Source organism: Alligator sinensis, unplaced genomic scaffold (assembly GCF_000455745.1).
Source record: "Alligator sinensis unplaced genomic scaffold, ASM45574v1 scaffold546_1, whole genome shotgun sequence".
In the NCBI taxonomy this organism is placed as follows: Eukaryota; Metazoa; Chordata; order Crocodylia; family Alligatoridae; genus Alligator; species Alligator sinensis.
In genome coordinates, this window is record NW_005842061.1 from 2452491 (window position 1) to 2470868 (window position 18378).

The 18378-nt window shown below is 42.7% G+C and overlaps 1 protein-coding gene across 1 annotated transcript; it reads right to left on the bottom strand.

Moving 5' to 3' along the window:
- Nucleotides 1-514: 514 nt before the first annotated feature.
- Nucleotides 515-18377, bottom strand: KIF1BP (KIF1 binding protein; the record flags this gene model as incomplete). Its single annotated transcript, XM_014519694.1, has 7 exons — nt 515-1969; nt 2653-2762; nt 5264-5348; nt 6535-6718; nt 6819-6898; nt 11758-11856; nt 18147-18377. Coding segments are annotated over 7 exons (1668 nt in total), but the record flags the coding sequence as incomplete, so codon positions are not given.
- Between the last annotated feature and the right edge of the window lies 1 nt (nt 18378).

Here is an 18378-nt window from a genome sequence, read left to right on the forward strand (position 1 = left end):
CAGCCAGGAGAAAGCTCAGGGCCACAACTTAATCCTTTGTGGGCCTCAAATAGTCTGTGGGGACCCACTGAATGCCCTGCCCTAACATGTCCAGCTAGGCCAAGTGCTCTTCTGGCAGCAGGGGGGAAAAAAATCCTGTGTTGTAGGGAGATCTTGGCCATATCCCCTTGGTTCTTGGAATCCCTTGAGGGGACCAAGGAACATCATGCTTTCCTTAGGATAATTTTCTTGCCATTTTCCAGTTGGTCTAATAAAAGGTATCATTTTGGAACCAAGAGTTCTAGTTTTTTTGTATGCTTTCCTTAGTGTATTTGATCATCTCTCTCTCGCCTGCTCCTGATGCCTGCCTGTTTGTACAACAGTTGGGAAGAGGCAAAGGGTTACAGGATTCTATAACTAAGTGAGGCTGCAACATATTTGACTCCTGCAGAAAGTGCCGAGTTTCTACTGCCATTCAGGTCTCAAAAAAAATTCAAGAAAGAATTAAATAGCAAAAAGGACTCAGTAGAAGAGCTTTTAGTCAAGCAGGTCCATTTATTAAGCCTCTATAACAGGTACTTTGAGACAAAATAATTCATTATAATATACAAAATAAATATAAGACAACGTAAAATAACCATGTCAAGGGAAATGTGTTTCTTAGGGACAAAGATTAGGAAAAAACTCTAACATCATCTGTTGTTGGCAGAATGTGTTTTACAGTTCTTAGAAAAGTTCTCTTGGATAGAACAAGCTACCCAGTAGGTTTCCTTAAAAGAACATCTGAAGCACAGCATTGCATTTAGAAATGGAACCAAATTCTGGAGGAAGACAGACAGGAAGGATTTATATTTCCATAGAGCAAGCAAAACAAAGCACCAGCTGGACATTTACTTTACATTTAGAGACTTTATACCATTAGTGTAGGACAGCTACTTAACTGAACAGTTCTCAGTTTTACAAAAGTTTCTATCGCTGCCTGCCACAGCTAGAGCTCATAACTGCAGAGAACTGATTTCTAAGAGCAACACCTAGGATGCAAAATGTCCAATGGCACTTCTTACAGATACCATTTTAACACTGCACATTTCCATTCAGTGAAGACAAGAACTTAAGTGAATGGACATAGTTTGGCTCTTAGTCTCTCCATTCTTGTTGGAAGAAGACCAACCATCTCTTTACTGAGTTCTAGTTCAGTTTCTATGGCATGAACAGCATCTGGATACTTCTCACAGTAATCTACCAGAAATGTGTAATATTCCAATGATGTCTGCATATTTTCCAATTGTTTCTTGCCATCAGAAGTAATAAGCTTGCCATAGAGTCGTGCAATGTGAAATTTGGCCACCATTGCAGGGCGAAGAACATCGTCCTCCAATTTTTCTGGAAATATTTTATCTGGATTTCTCAAAGAATCCAAAAAGAGTTCATAGTACTTGACTGCTAACTGAGCCAGAGAATTAATTTTTTTTACTGTGTGAGAGTCAAGCTCCTCTAGACGGTTACCAATAGCTACCTTCAAATCCATCATCTCATAGTAGGTGTCTGCCAGTTCAAACTGAAGTTGCCTACTAATCAGCAAGTAATACTGTGGATTCAAGTCTGCATATATGGGCTCCAGCATATCTATTCTACGCTTGTGCATCTTGCAGCGCCTTTCATAATCTTCCTCAAAGAAAGCAAGTACCTTAAACAAAGCACTGTGGTCCTGAACAATTTCAATGTGGTCAGTAACATAACCATCAACCTGAAAGAATTCCTTTGCTTCCTGAACATAATTCTGACCCACAAGAAAGATTTCTCTGGCTTCTTTAAAATCTAAAGGACATACACAGCTCACTTTCTCTTCCATGGCTAACACAGAGTCACACAGATCGCTGGTTCCAAATAAAACAGCTTTCTTCCTTCTCTTTTCTTTTTCATCCTCTTCCTTCTTTCTTTGGGCTTTAAGTTCTGATTGCCTGTCTGGATCCAGCTCTCCTATGTTGTCCTAAAATAACAGAGCATGTTACTTAAGAATGCTTGTGCCTTCAGAGAACCATATATATTGAAGTTGCTTTTAATTATAGTTTTCTGTGCAAATACAAATGTAAAACAATAGTAGTAGCAAGACAGAAAAGGGGGCATGCTAACATTTTAAAAATTATACACACGAAAGTGCATGGAAATTGTGATCCCTGTTCTGCATGTTATCGCTCATGCAATACTCTCCCTCCAAACAGGCACTGTATTCCAGGCTCCAGCTAAAGCATCTGCTGAAGTACTGTGTCAATTTTAAGTATGCAAGTAGTTCCACCGGAAGGCAACAGAGCGACTTGCATGCTTAACTGCCGAGTACAGATGGGCTTATTTACATGCTTAAACACCTATAAAGGCTGTGCTGAACTGAACACTAAGAGAATGGTAGCTAAAAACTAGAAGAATCAAGATGTTGTGATATGCATGTTCTATGAATCAAACTGCAAGTTTGAGCATGCACCTTGTTTTCGGCCCTCTGTCCATGACTTCCTAATGCTACGGCTGTATTAAGAGAATAACACAGCTCTTAGAACATGCAGAGCCTACACTTTGAACACCTGTCCTTCAATTACTGGTTGTGCAATTATTCCTATTACAAACATAACTGTTCCCCGATTCTGTACTCATGATTTTTTTAATCAAGCTTTCAATTACCTCAAGCAATTTGCGAGCACTTTGCAGAAGATTTAAACAATACTTAATCCAACACCTTGCAATTTCAGCTTTCCGCTGCTGAAGATCCTGGTGGTCTTGTTCAGCTTCATCTGATAAATACACATATCACAAACAAAGCTGAAGAAAAGTGAAGCAGTCCAGCTCAAAGCTCAAATATGCATAAAGATGACATCTTGTTACTAACATTGACTGAGTTGTTATTCTGCCTATTATTTTCAGATGAACTAGCCCTGAGTGCATTTCTGATTGTAGTACAAATGGCTGGTAAATTACCGTTATGAATACATCTTTAAAACAGTTCAAAGGAATGTACACTTAAAATGGGAAGAGCTTCTGAAATCTGACTCCCTTCTTAACCCCCACAGTGTAACAAGCAAATGGCAGCTGTAAGGGGTCTTCTCCACAGTGAGAGGGAAATATTTGTTTTCTGTTCTGAAGTAAGGAGTTCATAACAGAACAACTATGGCAAAAACTGCTTTCAAGGCACAGTTGTTCTGCATTTGCTCTCTCAATGGGCCTAAGAATTGACATGAAAGAAAACAACAAATCAAGTCTGCACAGAAAAACAGTACATCTGCTAACCCACAAAATCTTGCACTCTCCTCCTCCCAACACTACCACAATCATAAAGAGCAACACTGTTAAAATATGAGTTTCAGGAACTGAATGTGAAAACTGGACACCTGTGAGATAAGGCAGAGATAGATTAGTAGGACAACATGGAGAAGCTTCTACTATTGCTGGTGGTCATTTCAGAATACAAAGGAGGCTCTCATCTTGGTGTTGCTAATTGGGACTTTTCCCTAGCACTACATTCAATTACATGTTTTTTTGATTAGGGAACAAAAAGATGGTCCTAGCTGTAAAGTTATCCCCATTTCTCTGCTGAAGTTGGAAATACACATCTTTTCCACTGATCACAACCTTGTGACTAAACTAGAGACCATATATTTTGACAGGCTTCTGGGGTAGAAGCATAACCATACCCTTTAAATCCAAACCGTCAACCCAAACATTGCTCTTGGCTTGCAGTTGAGTAGAAATGTAAACAGGCACCAGAAATACCTTGTAATTTTTATTCAAAGATGTTTTCATAGACCCCTCCTCAGATTATCACAAACCTGGGATTGGTCAGTCTCAGGTTTCCCTACCTAGACTACCTCTTAGATATCCTGGACTTCAATGTTCATGTACAAGGTGAAATGACTGACCAAGTAGGTTTTTTCCTCTTTTTTCAGGCTTCAAAAAATTGCCATTAGAAATCTATACCCCGAATACTCACTTGACTGAATTTGGGCAGCTTGAGTCTCCTTAGGTTGTACTTTGTCCTGACTAGCACTACCAACTGGATTTCAAGGGATTACCTTCCAATTAGTACAAGCCCTTTACAATTAGCCAGTAGTCTCACTGCTTTAGTACCATGGCAGAGGATCCCCCCAGTGCAGCACCACTGGACCAGCTCCAAACATACTCTTGTTCATACTCACCCAGAGTCTGTTACTTTTCAGAAGAAGAAAAGGGGGAAATATTGCTCTGAATTCTTACATGTCCAAAGTTTGGAATTATACAAATGTAGCAAAACAGCTCCAACTTTGACACTGCTTAATCCAGGTTAAAGATGGAGCAGCTTTGCTACATTTATGTCACTCCCAGCTTATGCACACTTAACTATTAGAATGTAATGTCTGCTGTGTGTTCCCAATCACCAGTTCTCTTTTTGGAAAGGGCCCCAAAACTTATGTTTGTCCCTACCATCCTCCACCAGTGAAATGCTATTGACCTGAAGCTATCAGTTGTTTGAAACCTATAATACAGTTTGTGATACAGTTGTTCACAGCACCACATTTACTGTTTTACAGGAAGTAATGGAGAGAAGTGATAGTCAGGTGACCTTGATCCTCAGATCTGACAGGATCTCTAGAAAAGTAATTTCTATTCCTCTGTATGTTGCCTTAATACACTGATATCAAACACAAGTCAAGGATGGCCCCTAGTGAGACTGCATTGGCATCAAGTGACAAAACATGCAGGATTTTACACGCATTTGCTTCCCTAAGAACAGTGCTGCTATAGTCATCATTTTTTATTTTATTTATTTTCAGGAAGCGTATACAGACGCGTTCACTTACTCATCTTTTCTATTTAATTTTAAGAGCAGCCTAATTTGACTGTATGTTCTCAAATAAGTGGGTAAAACAGGACACACTGTTCAAGAGAAGAAAATTCCTTCATACTCTTACAAGAAAGTAGGTAGAAATGCTTATATTTTGAAAATTGCCCCTATCCACTGTGCTTATCTAATCTCAATTTTTAGCCTATAACTTTTTTTTGATAAAACACTAGACTTCGGCATGATTCTTTCTGGTAAAGGTCCTGAAACAGCTGCAGTGTTTGTGTGTAGCAGATAACTATTAAGTCAGCAATTTAAACTGTAGAGAAAAGATTTATAAAATTAGTTGGACTAAAAGGACCTGGAACTATTACTAGACCTCCCAGCTGGCCAACATATTAATATTTAACATTTATACTAATCATGTTTAATTCACAGCTACCTTATTGAAACTAGCCAGCACTGAAATAAAAAACTTACTGTCCTCTGCAGATGGAGCCTGCCCAGCTTGGCTAAAGATGACGCTGGCAGCTGCTAAACAATGTCGAGACTCCATAAAGCATTGCTGTAGCGAAACAAAAGCAGTCGTGTTTATCAGTTGGCCTAAATAGTAAAGAGATGCTGTTTTAAACTTTGCTAAACTCTCACATTATATAGCTGAAACATGTGAAGATGGGGGAAACTGCAACGCTGAGAAATCCAGGAGCATTTGTCTCTGGACACTCAAAGAAAAAGGTCTAAAATGATTTTTATACTTAAATACAGAACACCACCTTCCTACCATAACACAACTACTACCCAACACCACCCACAGTGGCAGCCCTTGCCTTTGATATCAGGCACAAACAGTAGATTTTTTCCATGTTACTCTGATCAGTTATTGTCATTTCCTGTGTCTTGCAATAAAGACAGTCATGAGCTCAAAAAGCAACAAACATTGAATCATATCCCAGTTCCTTTGCTTGCATTCACTAGCCTTTCTTCATGGTTAGGCCCATTGATTGACCTACTCAGAAGCACAGAGCGCAAATTATTGCTGAAATTCTATCCACAAGTGATTTGATTACTGCATCCAAGTACTGCAGAAGTCTCCACAATGCCTATTGAATTATTCAATGTATTGTAACTTGAATTATCTGGAGTAGGAAGTGTCCTAAATAAACAAAAATAAAATACTTCACAAAGCATCCAGTTACTTTGAGATAATGCAAACACTTGGGAAGCAAAGACTGTAGCAATTATGGACTCAGTTCCAATAGTCACAAAGCCTTAAACAGATGTTATCCACTTGCTGGAATACCAAAGGATAATAATTTAAAGGGTGCTATCTTATAACTTGAACATGTTCTTTGGTTCTTATTTACTTTTATAATAAAAAGAAGAAAATACTGTAATTGTAGTTGCCTTAAAATTAACTGATCGCAGTTACTTTCCTTTAGTTTCACTTTTAAAAACCTCATTTACAAGACCATATCAAACACCATCCCGGTCTATTTCCCCTCTGGCCCTTTATTTTTAAATCTATCCACAGTTCATTTTCACTTCTGGTGGCGTGTGCAATCAACACGTTCTTCTACCAATCCAAAAAAATATTTGACCCTGGAAGATAATTTGTGGGCTTAAAGGAAGACATTTTAAAATATAATACTTGTACATGTCTCAGTGAGCTGCTCAAACATTCACTAACTTCGTAGTTACATTTGTGATAGCAGCTTAATAAATCAAACATAAGAGAGCATTTAAATGATTACCTTAGTGAGATAATATTGTGACAAGGTAGCAGCATTGAGAGCCCATTCTACTGGGTAGTAGCCACTGTACTCAAGCTGTCGTTTAAGGGTGGTATGGCAATATTGAGCAGCCTTCTCAATCATTTCCAGATGTTGGTAGACTTGGGCCAGATAATAGAGCGTATGGGTATAGGCCTTTTCAAATCTGGGGAAAACAATATGGGTCTTTCTTTAGGGTTTCCTTCTTTCTTTTTTAAACAGCTATCACTCACACAATTAAAATGCATGCCATAGCTGGTACCCACTTTTTTGATCTCTCTTGATCTGTCAGTTTTTCTTCTTCTGCCATGAAGTGTTCACTGGGATCAAGGGGAGGATTCCCATTCTGCAAGGAAAAACCACAGCACATACAGCTTATTTGGTGACATTGTGCTCCCCCTGCTGGCTGCAGTATCAAACATGCTCAAAGCAACACAGGAGGGGGCCTAACTGCACATATACAGTTCTCCCAAATCCAGCAAGCCTTAAAATACTATTTTTTCCAGAAAAACCTCTGAATGGTACATACTGAACACTATCCCCTAAAATCCATGAGATGTTAATTAAAAGATCGCAAATACGATATATCTCATTTTTTACTATTATAAACCCACATACAAAACTGGTGCATACCATATTTACTCAATTTAAAGATGATATCCCTCCCTCCCAATTAGCATGGGAGAAAAAGCTCCTCGTCTTATCACAAACAAGGAAATCTCACTAAATACATAACTGCTGTCCAAAGCAGCATATGATTAGCAATGGCAATGGGAGACTGCTTTTAACCTTTCCCCCTAACTTTAAAGTTGGGGAGAAGCAGAGAGCTATCTGTTTTTTCTGCTGTAGCAGTAGGAAGGGGACAAAGTCAAGGCAAACCTCCAATAATTAGATTCTATACCTGGAAAATTGTAACAAGTTTATTAATTTCCCAAATAGAGAATCTAATCATTGGGGGGTTGTCTTATAACCAGTAATTTGAGTAAATATGATAGACGTTTTAAAAGTATTATACTGCATATTCTGAAATTATTAACTATAAAAAACTCAGGCGTTAAAGTTGGTGGCTCTCTCACATATGATAATATAATGACTTTTTTAAAGCACTGAGCTCATTACAAAACACATGTAACACCCCCACTCCCCCCCCCAAACCACCCCCTTCCTAATCCTTGCAGGGTTAGACACAGAATACCTAGCAAACCTCCCACAAAGGCTGATTCTGCTAGCAGTTTTGCACAAGAATAGCTGTAACCACAAAGCAAGGGAACTTCTCATTACAGTGGTGTTACTTGCGCACAAGTGCAACAATGGGGGACTACCCACAACCACTTAAGTTAAGGTCTAGCCTGCCCATAATTTTTGTACTGATAAAACTACTTCTATGAAATTTAATTAAAATGTTTGTACCAGAACAAATCCCAAGCGAACAGTTATTTTGATAAAGGTATCAGACAGCGTGGTTTATTCCCCTTCCTATACATGACAAATTGTATTGTTATACAACACCTTTATACTAATATTATTACATTCACATAGTTGGGGTGGTATCACTTTAAGTTATACCAGCAGAAATAAATAAGTACAAAACTTTTGTGCACAGACCAGCCATAGAAGTCTAAATCCTTGACTCTCAAGGTAAAGCACCAGGCTGATCAATTAACATGAGGACAACAGCAGACAAAAAAAATTATGCATATGTTAATCTGGGCTACACACTTCTTCCAGCTTGAGTAAAGTGTTGTGACGTTTCAAATCTCTTAATGTCCCCCAATTGAATAAGGCATGGTTTACAAAATTATTTACAAAAACATCAGGTTTCTACAGTCACCCATAAGAGCAAGAAAGCAGAAAGAGTGGAAGGACATCATAAAAATCCAGCTGTGACTCCGTAAGTGAAGTCTCATTGATTTTAAAAGGAAAAATGCAAATATTTATAAACTTTTCAATAGGAGACAATGAGACATTCATTCCAAAGAGAAGAGACTACACAAAAAAAAAAAAAAAAAAAAAAAAAAGTCTCTCCGAAATCAAAATAATTGCCTTTGACTACTGACTTAGGGTTTTAGCAGATATTTAGAATTCATAAATAAGCAGGCTTCAGCCACATGCTGCTGCGGATCGGACAGACCCAGCTGGGTCGACACCGGCCAGCAGAAGCGGCGGCAGAGTCATGTGCCACTCAGTACTGACCAGCACAGGCAGCAGGAAAGTGCAGCTGAGTCCCTGTCGCTCCAATTAGGCTCGTCCCATCCCAAGCGGCGCACAGCTCCGCCGTCACCTCTCCTTCCTGATGCCAACTGAGCCGGAGCTGCGGCCCAGCTAATGCTTCCCCTCCCCAGTAGCAGCCCAGCCCAGCCCTGCTCAGCCCGGGCGGCACAGCACGGCACAGCACGGGGAAAGCCAGCCCAGCAGCTGCTTTCCTGGGCTTACCTTTAGGGCAGGGCCCTTTCCAGTCCCATGCAGCAAAGCAGAAGGTGGCGCAGACACAGGTTCTGGCCCAGGCCCCCCTGCCCGTCTCAAGCTGCAAACGTGGCCTGAGCCAGGGGCAGGGTGAGGCCAGCTGGGTCAGGCTGGGGTCAGGGTTGGTTGCCTCACAACCAGAACCCAAGTAAACCACCTGAGGTGCTGCAACTGGCAACTGATGCTGCTGGTTGCCACTGGAGGTTTTTAAACAGGCAGCCACCATTACCTGGGTTTTGAAGGGGCTCCGTGGGCCAGAGGGAAGTGCTCGGCGGGCCATATTTTGCCCACCCCTGCATTACAATCATTTGCAACATGGTGGCCAGTTTAGAGGGACTACCAGAATCACATGCTCTTAACTTTACAACCTTATTGCTCAAGCACTTGAAAAATAAAGGGCAGATAGATATTTCCATCGTACTACTTCACTCTTGTTTGAGGATCTCTTTATACATTACATGGAGGATGGCAAGTACATTATCCTCATGTTATGAACTGAAGGAGAGTGAAGCAACATCTCTCAGTAGCTCAATAGAACTGCTAGAACAAAACCCAGTCCTCTAGAGATGTACAGTCCTGTAGCCTTCACTGGACCACACAGATTTCCCCAAGAAAACAGAACATCAGGAGGCAGGACCTTCTCTAGCAACGTGTGTCATTCTCAAGTCATGTCATGAGACAGAAGGAATCTGGCTCAAGATTGTGAGACAGACAGAACTGGTACACAAGTCACTGTATTCTTTATACTTAGTATTAAAATATAGGCTTTTCCAGGATAACAAACATATCTCTATAGCAATAGACTATCCCCTACACAGGAAAGTCAGTTGACTGACAGATACAGAAGCAGCATGGGTTATACTCTTCATAGGTCATGGTTGGGAGCATTACCTGAAATCTACTGGGGAGAGTGGGAAAACTATACAGACAGGCCCGTGCCTTATGTCTTTTAAAAAAAAATAACCTCCCTTGTCTATAAAGAAATAATGTTATCTTTTATTCATGTTCTGTCTAATCTGGAAACGCATGGTAACTAGAGAACTAATGAAAGGATAACATAAGAATGAAGGCTTAACAGCCCCAAGAGGAAGTCATCTGTTTGTTTAATCCTTTTTGGCTACTCTGTTTAGCTTCAATTATTTAACTTATATTATTAATGTTAAAAAATCTGCTAGTAAAACATTTCTACACCTCTAACTGAAATGCAAAAGCTCATAATCTCTCTCCTTGTAGCTTCCAACAAGTTTTTCAACGCTCAACAAAACCAGTTACAATTCCCAACAGAAACTAATCTGCACCTGCAACCCTTCTTAATTCCCATGAGTGCCCAACTCATGTGTCAGGCTTTGGGCCTTCCCCTCTCCTGGAGAATTCCATGATTCTCTTCCTCCGAGACCAGGCCCTAGCCACAGTACCTAGGCATCAACAATGCTTACCAGCAGCTCTGAGTTCAGCACTTGTGGTTCCTCTTAATGCTCTACTGCATGATCTAACAGCTTTCTTAAAATCATAGTGGTGTTTTATTTTGCTATAAGAACAAGCCAGATTTTAAAACAGATTCAAATGTAGAGAATTTGTCATCCTGCTTAAAGCTCCGCCACCCAGTTAGGACGACTAAGGCATAACTAATTTTTCTGGATGCCCTCAAAAGGTCCGTGTGTCCATCTTACTCTAAGTAGCTACATGTACTTTTGAGAGGAGAGAATTCTGCCGGAATGCCTTTGTTCTCTTGCTTGCTAAAAACAGACCTGCAAATTAGCTGAAGGCACGAAGCAGAATCTTTAATGGAGAGAGGCACATATCTTAAGACATGGTTTCTCATCCTGCTAGTTCTCATCACAGCCCCAAATTATCAAACCTGTATATTCACACAGCAAACTTCCCAGTAACTAAACACAGAGCTATTCCATAATAATTAAGGAATATTCCAATTCTGTCACAAAGAATTTAAAAGCATTTGCCCTGTTCTTCCCCCCACCCGCACAGCAGCAACGCCATAAACTTGATTTTTAAATGTTCTTAGCATGTTAGGTTTAATATTCAAAGTCCAGCTCACAAGCACTTACAAAATAAACATTGCAACAACATATAGACTTTCATAGATGTTAGGGCTGGAAGGGACCTCGAAGATCATCAAGTCCAGCCCCCTGCCCCAGGGACAGGAAGTCAGCTGGGGTCAAAGGATCCCAGCAAGATAAGCATCCAAATGCTTCTTGAATGAGTCCAGAGTAGGTGCCTGCACCACTTTCTCCAACTATAAGTGCATGTTAAAACTACCCTGACAAACAGCCTTCCCAAACTGACTGTTACTCTTGCTTGTTTTAATTCAGGTTAAGAACTGAGTTGTTACAACAGCCTACTTTATTTAAGCAAAAAGCTGTTTTTCTGGATTATTAAAACAATACTGGAATACCATGCAATTCAAGATTTCAGTTCTTCCAAGTGTTAGCAACACACATTATATCACTTTTCAGAATCTCAGTACATGTGAAAAGGAAGCTCAGAAATTCATGCTTCACAGATTTTTTTCCAGATATAACTCAATGTAAAAACAGCAGGAAACATCTCCCAGCCTGGGAGGACTCAAAACGATACCCTTTGCAAGTTGCAGTCTTCAGGGCAAGACTCATCTTTTATTGTCTGTACAGCATTCAACTTAATGCCAGGTGCTACTATAATGTATGTACCAGAACGCTTAGTTTACATGCAAACTTGCAATGCTGAGACCAACCAACATAGTACCTCTTTCATGTACTGATTATACAAGGCTTCTGCAGATTCCAAGTAAGTCTGTGCTGTTTTAATTTCATCCCTTTCAGACCACAGGATACCAAGATTGTTCTGAAAAGACAAAAAACGAGGTTATTTTCTAAATTGTTTCTCCTTCCCATTACCCTGGCCTGCAAATACAGCCATACCGTGTCCTGATATTGGCAGCCAACCAAATCCTATCCAGTAAACGGCAATTTCAAGTTTAGGATTTGGCCCAAAGTTTTAGCTTGAGTTGCCTAAAGAGGGATCACCACACTAATATAATGAGCCATGTTGATACAGACAAATAACTTAGTTTGCAATTTTCTGTATTTCTTCTATTACAGCAGGTGTTTGTGCGTATTTCAGAGTTTTGTCTTTCCCAGCCTGTTACATGGGCAATTCACCCAGCAATTAAAGGCCCAATGGGATCTGATCTGTGATCCCAACAATTGCATCTCCTGCCACACTACAGGAGGAGATGCAACTGTAATCGGATTCCTGATCCCACAATTATGCCATATTGCTGGTGCAAAGGGAGCCTAACATCACGATCCTGGGCTCCCTCTCCACTTGAAAGTGGTGCTCCCAGGGCTGTGAGCACCAGTCAGCTGAGAACACCAGCCAGCTGATGCACCAGGAGTGCATGTGAGCCAATCATTTGACCAGAGTTCCCCAGCCTAGTTAAAACGCCACAGTGCCTTGGGTATTCAGCCTTCCACGTTTCAAAATAGTGGTGGGAACGCTTTAACTAAACATTAGTTAATGAGCTTTAGTTAAAGTGCCCTTGCCGCCATTTTAAAGTACAGGAGGTTGAATATCTGAGATGCTGCAGCACCCTAGATGTACGAGAGCCCTTCAAGGCACCAGTGCTGGCCACAAATTCAATTTATAGTGTAATGAAAACCAGCCACAAAGTTGTTATACATTTTTTGTGTAATAACTTTGCAGCTTATTCCCTGGTTTAAACTGCCATTAACTGAAAGAACATGTGGCTAGGTTGCTACGTAATATGTGATTAACTGGTTAATCATTTCATAAGTATAATGTCTTATACTGCCAGGGGCTTTAGTCACACGTGCCGTCATAAGATTTATCATCATGCCAGAAAGTCAGAATCACACCTCTGCAGCCAAATTAAGAGAAAACAGACAGGGAATAAGCAACAATATTTAAGTATTGTCAATAGGCGACAAGGACAGTGAAAAAATGCATTAAATTTAAAATGTGTGCATCTTTAGATTTAAAACATGGTAACTTGCATAACAATTCTTGCACTGTGATCCCCACACCCTCCAATTTCAAAGCACTTCTCCAAATATATCATTAAAAAATAACCATTCACAAATGTTATTAAATTTGACATGTATTCATTTAGTTTCTGTATCTGGCTGATGGAGGATTTAAAAATTAATATAAAAACTAGCATAACAGAAGATTAAGGATTATTAAATTACTTCTAAAAATGGAGTACTACGAGCAGGCCAGGAACAAGGGCAACAGCATGATGTTTGTGAAGAGAAGCACGCTGCCCAATGAATTTACTGAACAGTGAAACCAGCTAAACTCAGTCAGACAGCAGTTGTCATTTATGTCACCATGTAGATGAACAGAGAGAGCCCGTACTTTAGGAACAGATGCAATATAAAATGAAAGGAGCACACCCAGTTCTTCCAAAACAAAGGTGAGACTGGACACCAAAGCAGAAAGCTCTAGCGTCTAGAAGATTCTGGTAGTGGAACACAGGCAACACTAATGCTCACAATACTTATATTTTGTCTTATCAAATGTTTCCAAATTTGTTACCATTTAGAACTGCGCACCCAATCTTCAAATCCCACAGCCAGACTCACAATTCCTAGCTGTTACTTGCATCAGTTGCCAGCTGGACAGCAGAACTATGTTATAACACTGAAAAGATATTTGGAAAGCAGATGGAATCAGGGATCTGAAACAGGAGGGAAAGAAAGGAAGGGAAAACAACATCCTTAAGACAGAATGGGTTGATTACAAAGAACAACTGATTTAGACTGGCATTGTTTCATCTGCAAGACAGCGGGTGTGGCAGCCTATGACGTAGATGGTTTGCAGTGTCTCACAAGAAACTGAATAGTCCGGTCAGAGATTTGCATGCCCTATGTATCATGAGAACCAATACTTCAATAAATAAATAAATAAATAAATAAAAATCCAAGCAGAACCAAAGACTTAGTCCACGGCAGCATTTCTCAACCTTTTTACACTTGAGGCACCCCTTGGAAAATGCCAGCTCTTACTTTTCTATAATAAAAAAAAAGAATAAAAACTAATAGAGCAACACTTTTCTTGCACATAACACACAAAGCCCACAACAGATCAGGATGTTTTAGGACTCTGGATTCCCATTTGAAAAATCTGGGTTTATCTTGCGAAGCATGTCTGCACACAATGTGCTAACACTGTGTGGCAGCCATGGCCCCTGAAAGGATCTCAAGGCACCTGAGGGTGCCATAGCTGCATGGTTGAAAATCACTGATCTAAGGCAACAGAAGGGCCAACTTCAATGAGTTTAGGAGACTAGTGGGGGAGACATTGAGGGCCCAGAAGGCAGAGAAGATGGGAGTCCACAAGGGATGGTCGTACCTTAAGGGGGCGATCCTCCAGGCCCAAAGGATAACAATCCCTGAGAGAAGCAAGCGGGGTAAGAGTGCTCAGAAACCCCCTTGGCTCAACAAGGGCATTCAGCAACGCCCAAGGACTAAAACAGGGGCGTACAACCAGTGGAAGGGAGGAGCTATCGCCAAGGAGGAGTACTCCTCCTCGGCCCGGGAGTATAGGAGGGCTATTAGGAAGGCCAAGGTAGAGATGGAACTCAGGTTAGCGTCCAGGATTAAGGACGACAAAAAGTCCTTTTTCAAGTACATTGGGAGCAAGAGGGCACCAGGCAATGTAGGGCCCCTGCAAGACGCAAACGGTAATCTTGTGGCTACGCCAAACAAGAAAGGTGATATTTTTAACAGTTTCTTTGCCTCTGTTTTCTTGAACAGGGACCAGGACATCCCACCTAGCAGAGGTAGGGACAACCTTGGGGATAGCTCTGTCAGGCCTTCAGTCTGTGCAGGTGTAGTTAGGGATCTTCTGGAAGGGCTAGACATTTTTAAATCTAGAGGTCCAGATGCCCTCCACCCAAGGGTGTTGAGGGAGCTGGCAGGGGTCATCGCGGAGCCCTTGGCCCAGCTGTATGAGCATTCACGGTCATCTGGCCAGGTGCTGGGGATTGGAAACTGGCTAATGTGGTCCCAATTTTCAAGAAGGGGAAGAAGGAGGACCCAAGTAACTATAGGCCTGTCAGCCTCATCTCAGTGCTTGGGAAGATCTTGGACAGAACCATCAAGGAGCACATCTGTGGGGGGCCTGCGGGGGAGATCATACTCAGGGGCAATCAGCATGGGTTCATCAAAGGTAGGTCCTCTCTCTCACCCTATCCTCATCAATAAATTAAGTGACTGTGGCATTGATGCCTACACAGTTGGATGGGTAAAACACTGGCTGATGGGGCGGGGCGCACCTAGATAGTAGTGGTGGACGGGTTGTACTCAACCTGGCGAGATGCAAGCAGTGGGGTACCCCAGGGCTCGGTCCTCGGGCCCACACTGTTTAATATCTTCATCAGTGACTTGGATGAGGGGGTGGAAAGCAAGCTCTCCAAGTTTGCTGATGACACTAAGATGTGGGGTGAGGTGGACATGCTTGAAGGGGGAGAGAGTCTGCAAATAGATTTAGACAGACTACAGAAGTGGGCAGACGAGAATAGGATGGGGTTCAACAGACAAATGCAGGGTGCTGCACCTTGGGAGAAGGAATCCACAGCATACATACAGGCTGGGGAGTTCTCTTCTTGAAAGCACAGAGGCAGAAAGGAATCTTGGGAATCATTACCGAGTCCAAGATCAACATGAGCCACCAATGCCAGACGGCAGCCAGGAAAGCCAGCCATACTTTGTCATGCATCCAAAGGTGCATCTCAAGCCGGTCCAGAGAGATGATACTCCCCTTCTATGCGACTTTGGTCAGGCCGCAGTTAAAGTACTGCATCCAGTACTGGGTGCCACACTTCAAAAAGGGATGTGGCCAGCCTGGAGAGGGTTCAGAAGAGGGCCACCCGCTTGGTGAGAGGGCAGCAGGACAGGCCCTATGAGGAGAGACTGGAGGACCTGAACCTGTTCAGCCTCAGCAAGAGGAGGCTGAGGGGGGACCTGGTGGCTGCCTACAAACTCTTCTTTTCTCCCCAGCACCACCTGGGGTAACAAGGAACAATGGTAATAAGCTGATGGAGAACAGGTTTAGGTTAGAGATCAGAAGGCAATATTTTACAGTTAAGGTGGCCAAACTCTGGAACCAACTTCCCAGGGAAGTGGTCCTTGCCCCTACCTTGGGCAAATTCAAGAGGACGTTGGACGATCACCTGTCTGGGGTCTTGTGAACCCAGCATTCATTCCTGCCTGTGGCAGGGAGTCAGGCTGGATGATCTGTTCAGGTCCCTCCTGACCCTAGCTACTATGAAACAAATCTGAAAACTTTGCATGACCTAAACATGCTTGACTGACTTCTGATTACTGATGACACACTGTTCTGTCCCAGCCAGGTTCTTAAGCAACCCTGGATCTGTTAAATGATTGCTTTGCCCTGCTGAGCATGGATATTTCATGAGTAGAGGTCTACCTAAATCACAGGGGAGCTTACCAGTTTTTGCAAGTTGATCACAGTATAAAGTTGTAATTCCATGGTCATTTCACAAAAAGCCCTGCCCCTCAGCACTGACTGGAGAGGCTGCAGCGGGGAACGACACAAGGTGGCAAACCCCTCTTGCCTGCTGCCCTTCATGTCACTCCACCAGCTGGCACCTTCCCCTCCCAACAGCAAGGACCACTGGCTCCCGCTGGGGAGCCAGTATTTTATTTTTAAGGGGCTCTTTCCGTTAAATTTTGCAGATTTTGTGGACAATCTGTGAAACCACAAATTAAGTAGGTCCGTAATGAGGTGTCCCAATGAAGGACAATAACCAAATCTTTTAAACAACCTGCTTAAATAACACAAATGGCTCTCCCCAGTCTGTAGCAGAGACCCTCCACAGAAGCCTTTACAGGCTAGTTGTGTGAGGCTTTGCAAGGAAATGGCTGTTGTTCTAGCTTGGTGACTCTCAGCCTTGTCAGTGTAAGGCCTGTGGCCAGCCATGCCCATTTTCAAGGGACCCGGACCCAGACCCAGCTGCAGAAGTGTGGCTAAGCAGAAAACCCCATAGCCTGTTTCTAAGTGATCGTAGTGTAAACCTTTGTAAATGTGACAACTAGCTTGGTCAGCAAAGAAAACCATCCACAGGTGCCAGCAGACATAGAGGGACACTGCTTCAACATACTGCAATTACAGTGCGTTGGAGCAGACTCAATCCAGTCTGCTGGTGTGCACTAATTAGTGTGCTCCAACAGCCTCCACATCTCATGTATTCAGCGGCCCTGTGCTTCAAAATGGCAGTGGGGACATTTACTAATGCTTGTCCAGTGAGCTTTAGTTGAAGCACCCCCACCCTGATTTTGAAGCACAGGACACTGAATACATGAGTCACAGCAGGTGACTTAATTAGAGCAGCTCTCAGAGCTCAAGGCCTAAAAGGAACCATAATAAGGGAAGACCATGTTAATTAATCCAATACATAATATCATAGCTTTATCTTAAAATATTAGCAGTAACAACTGATGTGCTCAAATCCATTAGATGTCATGTCGCTATATGTTTGTTAAAATGCTTAAATAATTTGTAGAAACAAAACAGCCTTGCCAGAAAAGGCCATAAACTAAGGTAAAAACAAACAAAAACAGGCCCATGTTAAACAACACTGGACAACAACAAAGAGAGGAGAAACCCCGCTTCCTTTTACTTCCTCAGGGATATAAACCTCGGGTATTAACACCTTCCAAGTCCACAAAAAATCTGGTTTGTTCCTGCTCCAAAAGTTCCAGTAAAGCAAAAAAAGGTAAATAAAACCAATCAAACCCCATTTAATAAAATATTAAAGCCAGCCCCCTGCAAATGCTAGGGTACTTAGCAAATTCAAGAGGACCCGGTGCCACCCTGCAGCCACCCTTGGAGCCTCCCAGCCCAGGACCCCGACACTGAACTCCAAGGTTGGTTTGTTTTCTAGCTCAAGCTGCGGCTACAGACCCGCTATTGACTGTTATCAGCAGCCACCCCACGCACGATGCCACCTGGGTCCCAGTCCCAGCGCAGGGCTTTGCGGGGCAGCGGAGCAGGGGGCTGCAGCACAGGCCTGGCGAGCGCGGCCCCCGCGGGCAGGGCAGCGGCTCGGACCCGGGGCTGGATGCCGGGGAGACGCCCGTGCCCACCTGCGCCTGGATGTAGAGAGAGACGCAGGCCCGCGAGAGGCGGCGCGGCTCCAGCAGCCGCGTGCACTTGAGCAGGTGCTCCTCGCCCGCCGACAGCTCCTCAGTCTCCGTGTGGTTCACGCCCAGCTCGTACTCGAGCGCGGCCAGGCGCCCAGCCCGCAGCGCCGCCGCCGCCTCCGCCTCGGCCTCGGCCGCCTCCTCTGGGCCCAGCAGCTGCTTAATCTCCTGCAGC